Source organism: Dermochelys coriacea, chromosome 1, assembly GCF_009764565.3.
Source record: "Dermochelys coriacea isolate rDerCor1 chromosome 1, rDerCor1.pri.v4, whole genome shotgun sequence".
NCBI lineage: Eukaryota > Metazoa > Chordata > Testudines > Dermochelyidae > Dermochelys > Dermochelys coriacea.
In genome coordinates, this window is record NC_050068.2 from 45,470,777 (window position 1) to 45,483,190 (window position 12,414).

Genomic DNA, 12,414 nt, shown 5'->3' on the forward strand with positions numbered 1-12,414 from the left:
GTATGGAGCCTTTCACCTCTAGGTCATCTAGCCAGGGAGGCAGAGACTGACAGTTGTTATCATTTGATGACCAATTTGGTGGCCTATATAAAATGAGTCATCACTTTTAGTCCAATTCCTAATGAATTGTCTGCACAGTTGGCAGAACGGTTGAAAACTGCAGAGAGGCCAAGGATTAAAAAGGCCTGGAGACCCTTTTAATTTCCCTTACTGTTAGAGGTAGTCTCCAGAAAAGGGTTGAGTCCACAGCAGCTGAATAGTTGGGGGGATGCTTGAACTGTTACTGCCCAAGTTAATAAAATGATAATACTTGGCACTTGTATGGTGCTTCTCAAGCAGATATGTTAATAATTATCAAACTTGGATTGATATAAAGTGGATATCCATGGATTTGCATGGCTCTGCATATAGGAAAAGTAAACTCACATTTCTGATGTTGCATATTCTGGGGCCCGCATCCTTGTGCCTTCTTTTAATCTGCTGCAGAAGTCCTCATCTATTTGCACCCCTGGGTAAGGAGAAGCACCTAAAGGTAACAGTGTACAAATCAGTACTTGGACCGAGGTAAGTCGAGTAATTGTCTATACATGTATAGTTCTAGAGTTATACCACTGAACGCATAGTCAAGGGCCCTGATCCTGTCAGACACCAAGCGCCTTCAGCTTCCATGGATGCCAACCCAAGTTATAGGCATTTAGGCCCAGATCCTCAAAGGTATTTTAGACTCTTCACTTCCATTGAAATCCATGCTCCAAGCTGTTGACCCCAATGTCAGTGACGAAGCTAAATATCTTTGAGGCTCTGGGTGTAAGCATCTTGTAGGATCAGGTCCATGAGTTTTAGCAGCAATTGCCTGGATTTAAAGGAAACAAGAGCAATTCAGTTTTAAAATAGATACTCAATAAAAGGAAATGTGATTTATCTTTTCTTCATACCTAAGAACGGTTAGATTCCTCAATACATATAAATACTGCTCTAAATTCTAATAGACACAGTCTCACCAAGTCCAAATGTTCACACAGCATGAGTCATGCCTAAAAAATTATGACATTGGTTTATCAATCGTGACTTTTTTCCTAAAAATATAGCAACATTTGTGTTCTTTGCCTTCTGAGAGCATTTAGGGTGCACTCGAGTCATTCAAGCTTTTCTCCACAACCAAAAAGACTTTGAAACTTAGTTTAAAAAAATGAAAGCCGAGGTTCTCAAATAATTACTTGAGACCAGGAGCTGGGGCTTTGAAAGAAACACCAAACATTGCCATAAAACCACCAGAGTCAGCAGCACTGCCAACATGTATTCAAACTAGCCAATGATTGGATGAGGGACAGCTTGGGACTGTTTCCTCTACCCTTGTGTCAGTCCCTGTGTTGGACCCAATTAAGATTCTTCTCTTCTGAATGTCATTGTTTCCCTTTCAGTATTGATTCTATAGCCTGCAGTTTTCACTTAAAAAAACATTGCCTTGCACAGGGTTTTTATTTCAAATTCTGTGCTCTAGTTTGTTCCACAGCATCTGTTTCAATGTTTATTCGTCAGCGCCTGCCAGTGATGAGTGTAAGTAGGAAGCAGCTGTGAACGGTGAAGTGCTGGCATTGTGTTGCTGAAGGATAATTGTGGCTGGTAGATTTTTCAAAGAGTGGAAATAGAAGGTGTCATTTTAAGCACATTTCAACACAGCAAAATTAAAGAGGTTCTGTTTATTGGGGCATTTTTGGTTTTGACTAAGTTTTTATTTGCTCTGAAAGGAAAAGTTGAAACCAATTAGGGGATTCGAAATCATATAAAGCCAAATCCTAGACTCAGTGAAGTCAATTACACACTCCCGATGACTTCAGTAGGATCAGGGTTTTGTCCTACAGGAATATTATGTGCATAGCAAAGGCTCAGCGCTGCAGAGTTCATTTGCATGCATAGTCTCAGACTTCAGCGTAACCATTCTGTTGGAGAAAAGGCTACAAGACTGGGCCCTAAAAGCTACACTGAAAGTCAAATCCCACTTGCCTTATACGCACAGACCCGGGGTATTTACATATTAAAATGAAATGTTCAAACATTGATTTTACTTTCCTGTCTAGCCCTCTGTCTGGGAGTCTGTGTTTCACTTTCAAACAAAGCACCTGAAACTAGTCAGGCTGTGTTCACCTCAGTGGATCAACTATCAATAGATCTTATAGGGCATGTCTTCGCAGTGAGCGACAGTGAGTCTCGGAGCCCAGCTCACCGGACTTGGCTTTGCAGGGCTTGGGTTACGGCACGACAAATAGCTGGGGAGACATTGCGGTTTGGTCTGGAACTCAGGATCTGAAGTCTAGGGATTGGGAGTGGGCTTCAGAGACTGAGCTTCAGACCAAGCCACAACATCTACACAGCTATTTTTCAGCTGGTAGCTGGAATCCCGTGAGCCCAAGTCTGTAGACCCAGGTTCTAAGACTCGTTGCCACTCATGCCGCAGACATACCTATAGGGGAATTCTGAGCCATGGTTTTGGAGGGTAAATAAAGGAGAAACTGTCCAAATACTTCGGTTATCTAGTTGTAATTTGTAACAGTACTCTAGCTGAGGCCTAACCAGTGCTGGGTAGAGGGGCACTGTCAGCTGTCATGACTTGCATGTTATGCCTCTGTTAATGAAACCCAAAATTGCATTGGCTTTTTTTGCAACAGCATCGCATTGGAGACTCATCTTGAGATTGTGATCCATCACAACTCCCAGATCCTTCTCAGCAGTGCTGCTGCCCTCCAGTTATCCCCCATTCTGTATTTGAGCATTTGGTTTTTCTTCCCTAAGAGTAGCACCTTACCTTTGTTTTTGTTGAATTTCATTTTGTTGTCTATAGCTTAGTTCTCCAATTTACCAAGATCCCTCTGAATTTTAGCTGTATCCTCAAAGTGTTTGCAACCCCCCTAGCTTTGTGTCATCTGCAAATTTGACTGTATACTCTCTATTCCTACATTCAGGTCATTAATACAGATGTTAAATAACACAGGACCCAGAAGAGAACCCTGTGGAACCCCACTTGAGACCTCCTTCCAATCTGACATGTCCATTAATAGTTACTCTGTTTTGCGGTTCTTTAACCAATTATGAATTCACCTAATGGTAGTTCTACTGAGACCACATTTCTCCACCCTGCTTATGCGAATGTAATGTGGGACTATGTCAAAAGCCTTGCTGAAGTCCAGGTATGTCATGTCCACCACATTCCCCCTATCCACCAAACTAGTTACCTTGTCAAAGAAGGAAATCAAGCTGATTTGGCATGATTTCTTCTTGGTAAATCCAGTCTGGCTGCTAGTGATCACCCAGGTATTTGCAAATTGAATGTTTTATATATTGCTCTCGTAGCTTCCCAGGTATCAAAGTCAGGCTGACTGGTCTATACTTCCCTGGCTCCTCCAATTCCCCCTTTTTAAAGATGGGCACTATGTTAGCCCTTCTCCAATCTTCCATGAGTTTGCAAATATTATTGCCAGTGGCTCTGAGATTTCTTCAGTTAATTCCTTCACCACCCTGGGTGAATTGCATCAGGCCCTGCTGACTTGTATTCACTCAGATTGGTCAGAAGATCTCTGCCATGTTCTTTACTTATCCTGATCTGCATCCCTTCCCCTTCATTGTCTATGATAACTTCACTCGTCATCTAGTCACGTGTTATTTTTTGTGTGAAGACTGAAGCAAAGTAGGTATTGAGCAGCTCCAGCTTCTTATCACCTTCCTTTACCAGTTCACCTTCTCTATTGAGGAGCAGACCCATACCATCCCTGATCCTTCTTTGTGGTCTGACATTTGTAGAGCCCCTTCATGTTGTCTCTACCACTCCTTTCCAGTTGCAATTCATTCCTTGCCTGGGCTTTCCTGATTTTATTCCTACACACTTGTGCTATTTCCATGTATGCTTCCTTAGTGACATGTTCCTCCTTCCATTTCCTGTATATATCCCCTTTGGGTTTTAGATAGCTAAAATACTCCTTGTGCAGCTATCTTGGCCACCTATGGCTATTCATTGGTCTCATGTGATTCTCCATGAAATCGAACAAACAGCTACACACACAACATAGCTCATGTACCTAGGATCAAAGGACTGAGCCAAAGTCAGCTGAAGTCAGTGGGCATTTTTCCACTGATTTAAATGGGCTATGGATTAGACCCTGACTGTTAATTCTCTGATTTCCATAATATACATTTAAACCTACCCAAGGAAAATATTTCCCACAGCAATACCCCGTAAGACCACACATCACTTTTCGTATTGTAGATCTTATCAAATATGGATTCTGGAGCCATCCACTTGAGGGGAAGTCGTGCCTGTAACAAAATGGACAAGCCAGATAATTTTCAGTGAATACAAAATTCAGCCAGAGATGATATAAAAATATGTATCCATGTGAATAGTTATCATCAGAGCACGATTTTATTGTATTGTTTTACAGACACCAAGAATACAATGAGCACTCAATCAGCCAGAACATTTTATTCTCTATTTTGCTGGGTAATTTTTTTTCTATTTAAAATAAAATGAATTTTCCATCTACTCTATGTGGTGTAAAAAAATGTAAACTGAAAAGCCTATTACATTTTAATAGGGAGACATTTTCAGTTATTCAAACAGTAATTCTTGGTGCAAGCCTCCCAATCCAGGTAGACAGACTCATGCTAGCTCAGCCTGATTTTACAGGTGGGAGGCCAAACTTACTCCTGGCGCAACTCCATCAACTTCAGTGCAGTTGTGCTAAATCTACCCCAATGTCATTAAGAGCGGAATTTGGCCCTGGGCATGTACACTCAGGGACATGGACCCCTTTTGGCATAAATGATTGCTTTCAAGGAAGCAGCTCACTTTGACTGGCTTTCTTGGCCAGGCTAGCCAAGAAACAAATGCCAACATGTAAACTATTAAAAGACCAGAGCTGTGAAACTGTCAGCATTTCCGAGCATTGTTTTTAAGGATGCAAATGGTCACTGTATATACAACACATCTGGATTGCTCATCTTCACATAAAATCTATGATAGCTTTCAGACCCTTTTAAGTGCAGGGAATATAAACATTTATGGACCATTTTAATGAAAGTTTAAAATGATACGTTATGAACAACTGGACAAACAAACCGAATGTTGACTTACATCTCCTTTTCTCACATAATCGGGATTCTTATAAATATCTCTTGCAAGGCCAAAATCACAGATCTTCACTACATTGTTCTCAGATAAAAGGACATTTCTGGCTGCCAGATCACGATGAATACACTATAATAAAACAGTTGAACAATCAAACTGCATTTCCTTAATCCTACCCACAAATTTCCTGAATCTTTCCATTTCCTTTTTAAAAAATTATTATTCGAAAGATCAAATTAATATTTTCTTAAGGAAGTTGACAAAAGTTTATATGAAGTTACTGTAAACAATGAGCAGTTCTTCACAAACAAACATTTTTCTAGACAAAAAGTCATGAGCCTTTAATCTATTACATATTACGAAGGTAGGCATTAAACAGTTTTGTGCTCCGTGGTTAATATATCTTGAAAAAAAATTTCTCTGAATGAATCAGCTTCAACCACAGAATTCCACTTTAATCCTGTGTTTATAGTATGAAGACTTGAATAAATACATGCTTATATTTAGAACATCAAGAGGGAAGCCACCCTTCCTTTGGGAGTTCTGCCAAGGAAAGGTGTCACTGAAATATAGACATCATTTCACCTCTCCTGAGTCTGATTCTGCTGGAGAGGAATATCCAAAAGCATAACACTGACCTTTCTGGATGACAAGAACTCCATGCCTCTAGCCACCTGAAAACTGTAAGAAATCAGATCTTCCATAGTGAGGGGGCATTTGTAAAAGCCGTCAGAATCTGGAAGCAATTTAACACATACTAAGTTAATAAGGTGTTTTTCCTAACTGCTGCTGTTACCTAGTAAGTTCACTCTTAGTCTTAGTGCTTGGACATCCAACCACTGTCACCAACAATAAAAACAGTATTTGCTTTATACTCTGTTACTCCAGTGTTTTTCCCAAAGATAAAGAGAGTCAAGAAGAAACAGTCACACGTTTTCCTGTCAGATTCAGTAACCCAGTAAATAATCTTTTTTTAAAAACTTCTAGCTTTTGGACATGATGCCGTGAGCATCTCCCACGGATGTTTAGGCTGATAAATGAGCAAAAATTTTCAGAGATGCAGAGCACGTTGTAAAAATATCACAGACTGTGTAGGAACAGGAAGGAATTAATACCTACCCTCCTCTTCCTCCTCCACATCACTCAGACTTTTATCTTCCTGAAATCCGGAGCTTGCTAAGCTCTCGCTGCTGGTGACACTAGCCAGTCTTTGTTTTTTACCTTCCATCAGCTCAATATCTTTTTTCTCTTTCATCTGTTCTACTTGCAACGATGCATCCTTTAAACAGAGGGAGCAAGAGATACTGTGTCAAAGTTGTAGGAGCTGGATGAATGAAATCAGTTCAGCCAATGAAATGGTCTCATCTGTGATCTGTTACTGAAATCTTCCTCTTCCCTCTATAGGCGTGATGCTCACATAGGCAAGCACGGTCTCAAGAATGGCTGGTATTGGTCTACTCATGTAACTAAGTGCCCAACCACACAAATAAGGTTGGTACTATTGGCCCCCATGGTTGTGACAAAGAAAGAACCCACTAAACCGAGTGAAACCAGCCAATTTCACTTCAGGGAGTGTGCTGTATAGGCACAAGGGATCCACAATCTTTTATTCTTGATGTTCCTATTCTTCATGCATTACAAAAAGTAGTTTTAAACCTTTGAAAGCTTTCCTAGCCTCATCTCTTGCATGTTCCTGACAGCACTGGGATCAGGGGGTCATGCTGCTTTTCCTATGCTTCTGTTCCATAAACCAAAGCTCTAAACCTACCCATCGCTCAGCATGAATGATCTTGCTAGCAGAGGGGGAGGACACCCATTGAAACACAAAGCATCTGCTTCTTTACCTTGTTGGGGAAGAAAAAATTCCTTTTGCTTTTCAGGTAGTTTGACAAGTTTCCATATTTGCAGTATTCAACAATCACCATCAGAGGTCCTGAGCAGAAGTCAAGAACATTTTCAGTGGCATAAAATAAGATATAAGAAATAAGTTCTGAGGAACAGCGAAAATCTCTCGTGCACCCAACTAGCCCTAGCTCCCAGCATAGCAATTATCAATACATTTTAATGGAGAGGACTCCATGCCTGAAGGACTCCAGATACCTTTGCAAAATAATGGTGCTGAAAATTAGGGATGGGCCAACACAAAACCCTGGATGCTGGAAAAATTTGGGTTCTCATTAAAATTTTGACCAAAAGGAATATGTAAAGAAGGGGAAGGGGCCAGCAGTTATTTGGGTAAATCTGACTCCGTGTTTTAGCTGAGGGTGGACGCTGACAGAACAAGCCAACAGCTGGCCCTGGGGATGACATTAAAAAACAGACACAGTCAAAAGACTATTAACCAGAGAATATCTCAATCCACGTTTAGCCCAGTACAAATTCTTTTACCGCCATTTTTTGTGCAAGCTCCTAGCAGGTTCACAATATTAAGATGATGCCCTATGTGTATCAGGATTTTCAGCTCAGTCATCAGCGCTTTGTATTCACTTGCTGTGGCTCCTTCTGTGAACACAAAATAATGCCAATGCATAAAGACAGTTTCATTTTGGGATCTATGCCACCACCTGCCAATTGTCAAGGTTTTATACATGAAATAATTGTCATCCCTGGATACACTTCCATGTATTTGTGTTCTCTTTTCTACCCTTTCCTTTCCTAGCGATCTTTTAATTGCAGTGAGACCCATAAAAGAATTAGTGCTAACTTCCTCCCAGTGTTATATTTAACTGTGTTGGCTCAGCTTTGATGCCATGTAGGGGTAGGAGGATCAGCACCTGGCTCAAAACCAGACTTCCTGTGTGATCTCAGGCAAATCATTTAATTCACCTTGTGCCTCAGGTCCCCATTCTGTCAAATGGGGATAGCGTTGCCTTACATCACAGCTGTGATGAGGATAACATCCATGAGCATGAGGTGCTCAGGAACTACAGTGACGGGGCCATATAGACAGACAGATATAGGTATGCTACAGATATCTTCTCCCAAATCCCCGACTGGCTTTATGGAGCTGTAAATCAGTGTTTCGCAAGAATCCTAAGTGCTATACCTAAAGCCATGGACTATCCAGCTGACTATTCTTAGATCTTCAAGCACATAAATTCACATGCTGGCCAACGCATTCTGTTATGAAGGGTTAGATTCTGAGATGACTGACATAGGCTACCCATCCATTGGGATCAGGTGCACAGGGATAAGGGACTTTGCACAGTTCCTTACTCCCCACCACTACAGGTTGGAGAGGAGTGAGTGAAGTCTTGGCTCCAGGCACCCTCCCAACATGCTGACCAGAACTGCTGAGTTGGCATGGGGCTGAGTGGGCAGTAGTTTATTGCTGGTGTAGGCCAGCAGAAAGTTACCACACCTCTGGAGCAGTGAGGAACAGGAAGGAATTGTATTACCCTGACCCACAATTCCTTCCTCCAGGATGCTCCCATGAAGCTCAGCAGCAATGCACCACCCCCACCACAGTATTCGACTTAGTAATGCACAACATTTTCATTACAAAATGAGCACCGTACAATATCAATATGGGACACGCTAAATAGATAAGAACTGGTTAAATTACAGATCTCAAGAAGTGGTTGCCAATGGGGAATAATTGAAATGGGGTGTTTCTAGTGAGGTTCTGCAGGGATCAGTACTTGGCCCAATGCTAGTCAACGTTTTCATCAATGATCTGGAAGTAAAGATAAAATCACGGCTGATCAAATTTGCGGATGACATGAAGATTGGCAGAGTGGGGAATAATGAGAAGGGCAGGGCACTCAGACTAAGTGACCTGGATCACTTGGTAAGAGGGGCCCAGTCAAATAAAATGTGTTTTAATACAGGCAAATGCAAAGTTTTGCATCTAGGAACCGGGAATGCAGGCCAGACCTACAGAATTGGTGGACTGTATCCTGGAAAACAGCTTCTGAAAAGGATCTAAAGGTCAAAGTGGACAAACAACTTGATATGTGTCCCAGTGCTATGCTGTGGCAAAAGGGGCTAACGCAGTCCTTAGAGGTAGAAACAGAGGAGTGGGAGTAGAGAGGTGATTTTACCTCTATGCGGCATTGGTGAGACTGTGCACTGGTCTGGTGTCCACATTTTTAAAATGACACTGAGAAATTGAAGAGGGTGCAGAAAAGGGCCCCAAACCTCATTTAAGGGCTGGAGAAAATGCCTGACAGTGAGAGGCATAAAGAGCTCGCTCTGTTTGGCTTTTCAAAAAGAAGATTGAGAGGCAGCTTGATTAGCAGGTAATGATCTTCATGGGGAGCAAATACTAAGTGCTAGTAAATGGAGCTGAAAAAGACATAACAAAAAGCAATGGCTGTAAGCTGAATTAAAAGAAGAAATGAGGCACAAATTTCTAATTGGGAGGGTGATTAACCGTTGGAACAAACTACCGAAAGAAGTGGTAAATTCTCTATCTCTCAGTAGGTTCTGTGGCCTAAGATGTGCAGAAGGTCAGACTAGATGATCATGATGGTCGCTTCTGACCTTAAAATCGATGAGACTATACTGTTGGGCTTGACACAGGGGTAACTGGGTGAAATTTAATGGCCTGTGTTATTCAGGAAGTCAGATTAGATGATATGAGGGTCTCTTCTGGCCTTAAACTCTATGAAACTATGGGCTGTGTTCTTGGGATACACGGTAGCCCCCAAACCACTCTCCCCTTTCTATTTTTCCTGGTGCTTGTGCTAGTGGGGGCCAGATTTTTAAATGTTCTCAGAAGCAGCAGCAACCAGGTGCGGAGTGCTTCTGAGACCCTGGCCCCACAGCATGTGATGTTTCATCAGCACTTTCGCTAAGAACCTTGTTTTTCATTTTAAGGGCTCGCCATTTAGCTTGAAAACTCTGATCCAAACTGAAACGTGAGCTATACAGCCTTTGTGGGGGTTCAGAATAAACTCTTGCTTTTGAATGACACGCAGAACAAGGCAGAGGAGTGGGAGAAAGGGGAAACCAGTGCAGTATATGTTCCAATGCAGCCCTGCAGCAGAATACCTTTCAGCATTTTCACCGCAACTATTCTGCACGTGGGGGAATTTTTAATTCCAAAAGCAGCTGCCTCTACCACTTTTCCAAACGCCCCACATCCAAGTGACTTTCCTGTACAGAAAACAAATTGTGGAGATACACACATGTAAACAAACAAACTTGTGGTCATTGGAACCATTCATACATATTGAATAAAAACCCGTGCTCTGCAAATCTTCCTTGGTATATTTTCACAAAAAGATAATGCTGTATGGTACACTTTTTAATGGGCTCTCACATAGGTGAGTCAGAATGTGATCAGAAAAGGTGACTCTAAACAAATGGCACTCTTAGAAATATTTGCAGTATTGTTGTAACCATGTTGGTCCCAGATTAGAGAGACAAGGTGGGTGAGGTAATAATTTTTATTGGACCAACTTCTGTTGCTGAGAGACAAGCTTTCCAGCTTACACAGACCTGACGAAGAGTTCGGTGTTGCTCAAAAGCTTTTCTCTCTCACCAACAGAAGTTGGTCCAATGAAAGATTTTACCACATCCAGCTTGTCACTCTTATCAGTGGATGTATGTTTGCTTCTGAGCCTCTCTCTGCAGTTTGTTGACAAAACCAAGTTTTGTGCTCATCATTACAGCACTATTACCTCCATAGTACGGGCCTGAGCCAATTCCCATTGATCTCACTGGGCTGCAGGATCAGGCTGTAGAAGAGTAAGTTATATTCTGCCCAAACAGAATATATGGCTAGTGCCATAGCCTAAGTCTATCCAGACTGTGCCAACAGCTTTGTTTGGTAACCTTTATGTAGGCCACACTTTTCTTATGTAAGGTACTAGCTGTGCAAATGGGACCATAAAATGTATGTGAGCTGAGGTTCGCGGGGGCTTTGTGACAGGAGATGCACAGACATTGGGTCACATGGGAGTGACCGCAAGGTTTCCAAACAAGCCAGTCCGCCCCATTCTGCAGGATGGCTGAGTTACCCCTCCCACCACACCTGCTCCTCAGGGGAGCGTTGGGCCTTATGCTGTAGGGTCCGCATGTGTCAGAGAGCCACCCACTCCCCCACGTACCACATGCCTTCCAGCAATGTGTATGCACAGACCATTCCATTTCCAGAGGAGGGTCCCAATTTCAGGTGCTCTCTCATGGGCTCCCTGTGGGGAATCTGAAGCCCCTCCATCACCCCCACTCTCCCAAAGCAGACGTAAAGTGGGGCTGAGACGTACTACCCAGTTATCCTCTTAGTCTCTAAGGGTACTCCACCCTGCTGAGAGCATGGAAACCAGAAATAAGTGGGTGATGCCTCTCACGTTAACTCCTATCAGACCCTAGAGTGCAGAGGATAGAGAAGGTAGGGGCCAAGTGCCTTACAGCCCCTGCGTGTGCACTGGGGAGGGGCTGTCACAGAGGGAGCGGCGAGTATGGTGACAGCAGAAGCACCAGTATCAGTGGCAAAGTAGGATCTGGATTTAGGGAGCTGGGCAGGCAGGATTGAAACAGCCCCTCAACCCCAGAGAGGCAGCCAGACAGAGGCTCCCCTTAGAGGAAGCAGGAGTCTCAGGGTCACGCCTGCTCACAGCCGTGGGCTCCAGTGCTATCAGTGGTGACACCATGGCACCTTCTGTGCTGTGACTGAGATTGTGTTGCCAGCTTCTGAAATTTTATGACAAATCTCACAACATCCTGTGTTCTTTCTAAAGTCCCAGCTGCTGGGATCACAAATTGGTATGAGAATCTCAGCTTTTGTTTTTTGTTTTGTTTTAAAAAGAGTACATTTCTAGCCCTCATGGTTGTGGAGAAGAGCTTGAAAACACGTCTTGGGCACATCCTAAAAGCTCAGAGACCAGAAAGCGAATAAAAAGAACCCACATTTATTATTATTATTTTATTTAAAAAAATCTCATGACTGTTATGTCAATCTCAGGATATTTGGGGACCTGACTCATGATTTTTGAGCATTTGGTGCTGGCAATACTGATTTCTCCCTCTCCCTCCATTTCAGAGTGGGGTCTGGGATCCTCACTCCTCTTTCAGTGGCTGCTGGAGGTTCCAATAGGTGACAGGCTGTCAGCAAATAATATTTTTAAAAATCACAAACCCAAGTGTTTAACTTCAGCTTGATTTCTGCTTCAGTTTCACTAGGACTTAAAGACCCCTTAACGCTCATTAAACTTTATTTTTACTGATTTTCTAGCATGCCTGTGACTGTATTAGAATAATTGATATAATGGTGAGGGAACAAGGGTAGAACATAAAGACAACTTTTTCATTCAGAATAAAAAGGATAGAATATGTAACAGGGAGAATGC

The 12,414-nt window shown here is 42.4% G+C and overlaps 1 protein-coding gene across 5 annotated transcripts in view; it reads right to left on the minus strand.

Annotated features, from left to right (window-relative positions):
- FLT1 (fms related receptor tyrosine kinase 1) overlaps positions 1-12,414 on the minus strand; it is a 139,844-nt gene that overhangs the window by 9,651 nt on the left and 117,779 nt on the right. For 3 of the 5 annotated variants that reach the window (XM_038376518.2, XM_043504359.1, XM_038376500.2), the window contains 8 exons: positions 10,115-10,219; positions 7,508-7,621; positions 6,964-7,052; positions 6,239-6,398; positions 5,758-5,855; positions 5,126-5,248; positions 4,197-4,308; positions 427-526 (listed from right to left, as the gene is read on the minus strand). In XM_038376518.2, the coding sequence (XP_038232446.1) occupies positions 427-526; positions 4,197-4,308; positions 5,126-5,248; positions 5,758-5,855; positions 6,239-6,398; positions 6,964-7,052; positions 7,508-7,621; positions 10,115-10,219 (901 nt within the window). The remainder of the gene's footprint in view (positions 1-426; positions 527-4,196; positions 4,309-5,125; positions 5,249-5,757; positions 5,856-6,238; positions 6,399-6,963; positions 7,053-7,507; positions 7,622-10,114; positions 10,220-12,414) is intronic. The other 2 variants (XM_038376510.2, XM_043504358.1) reach the window with 2 other exon arrangements.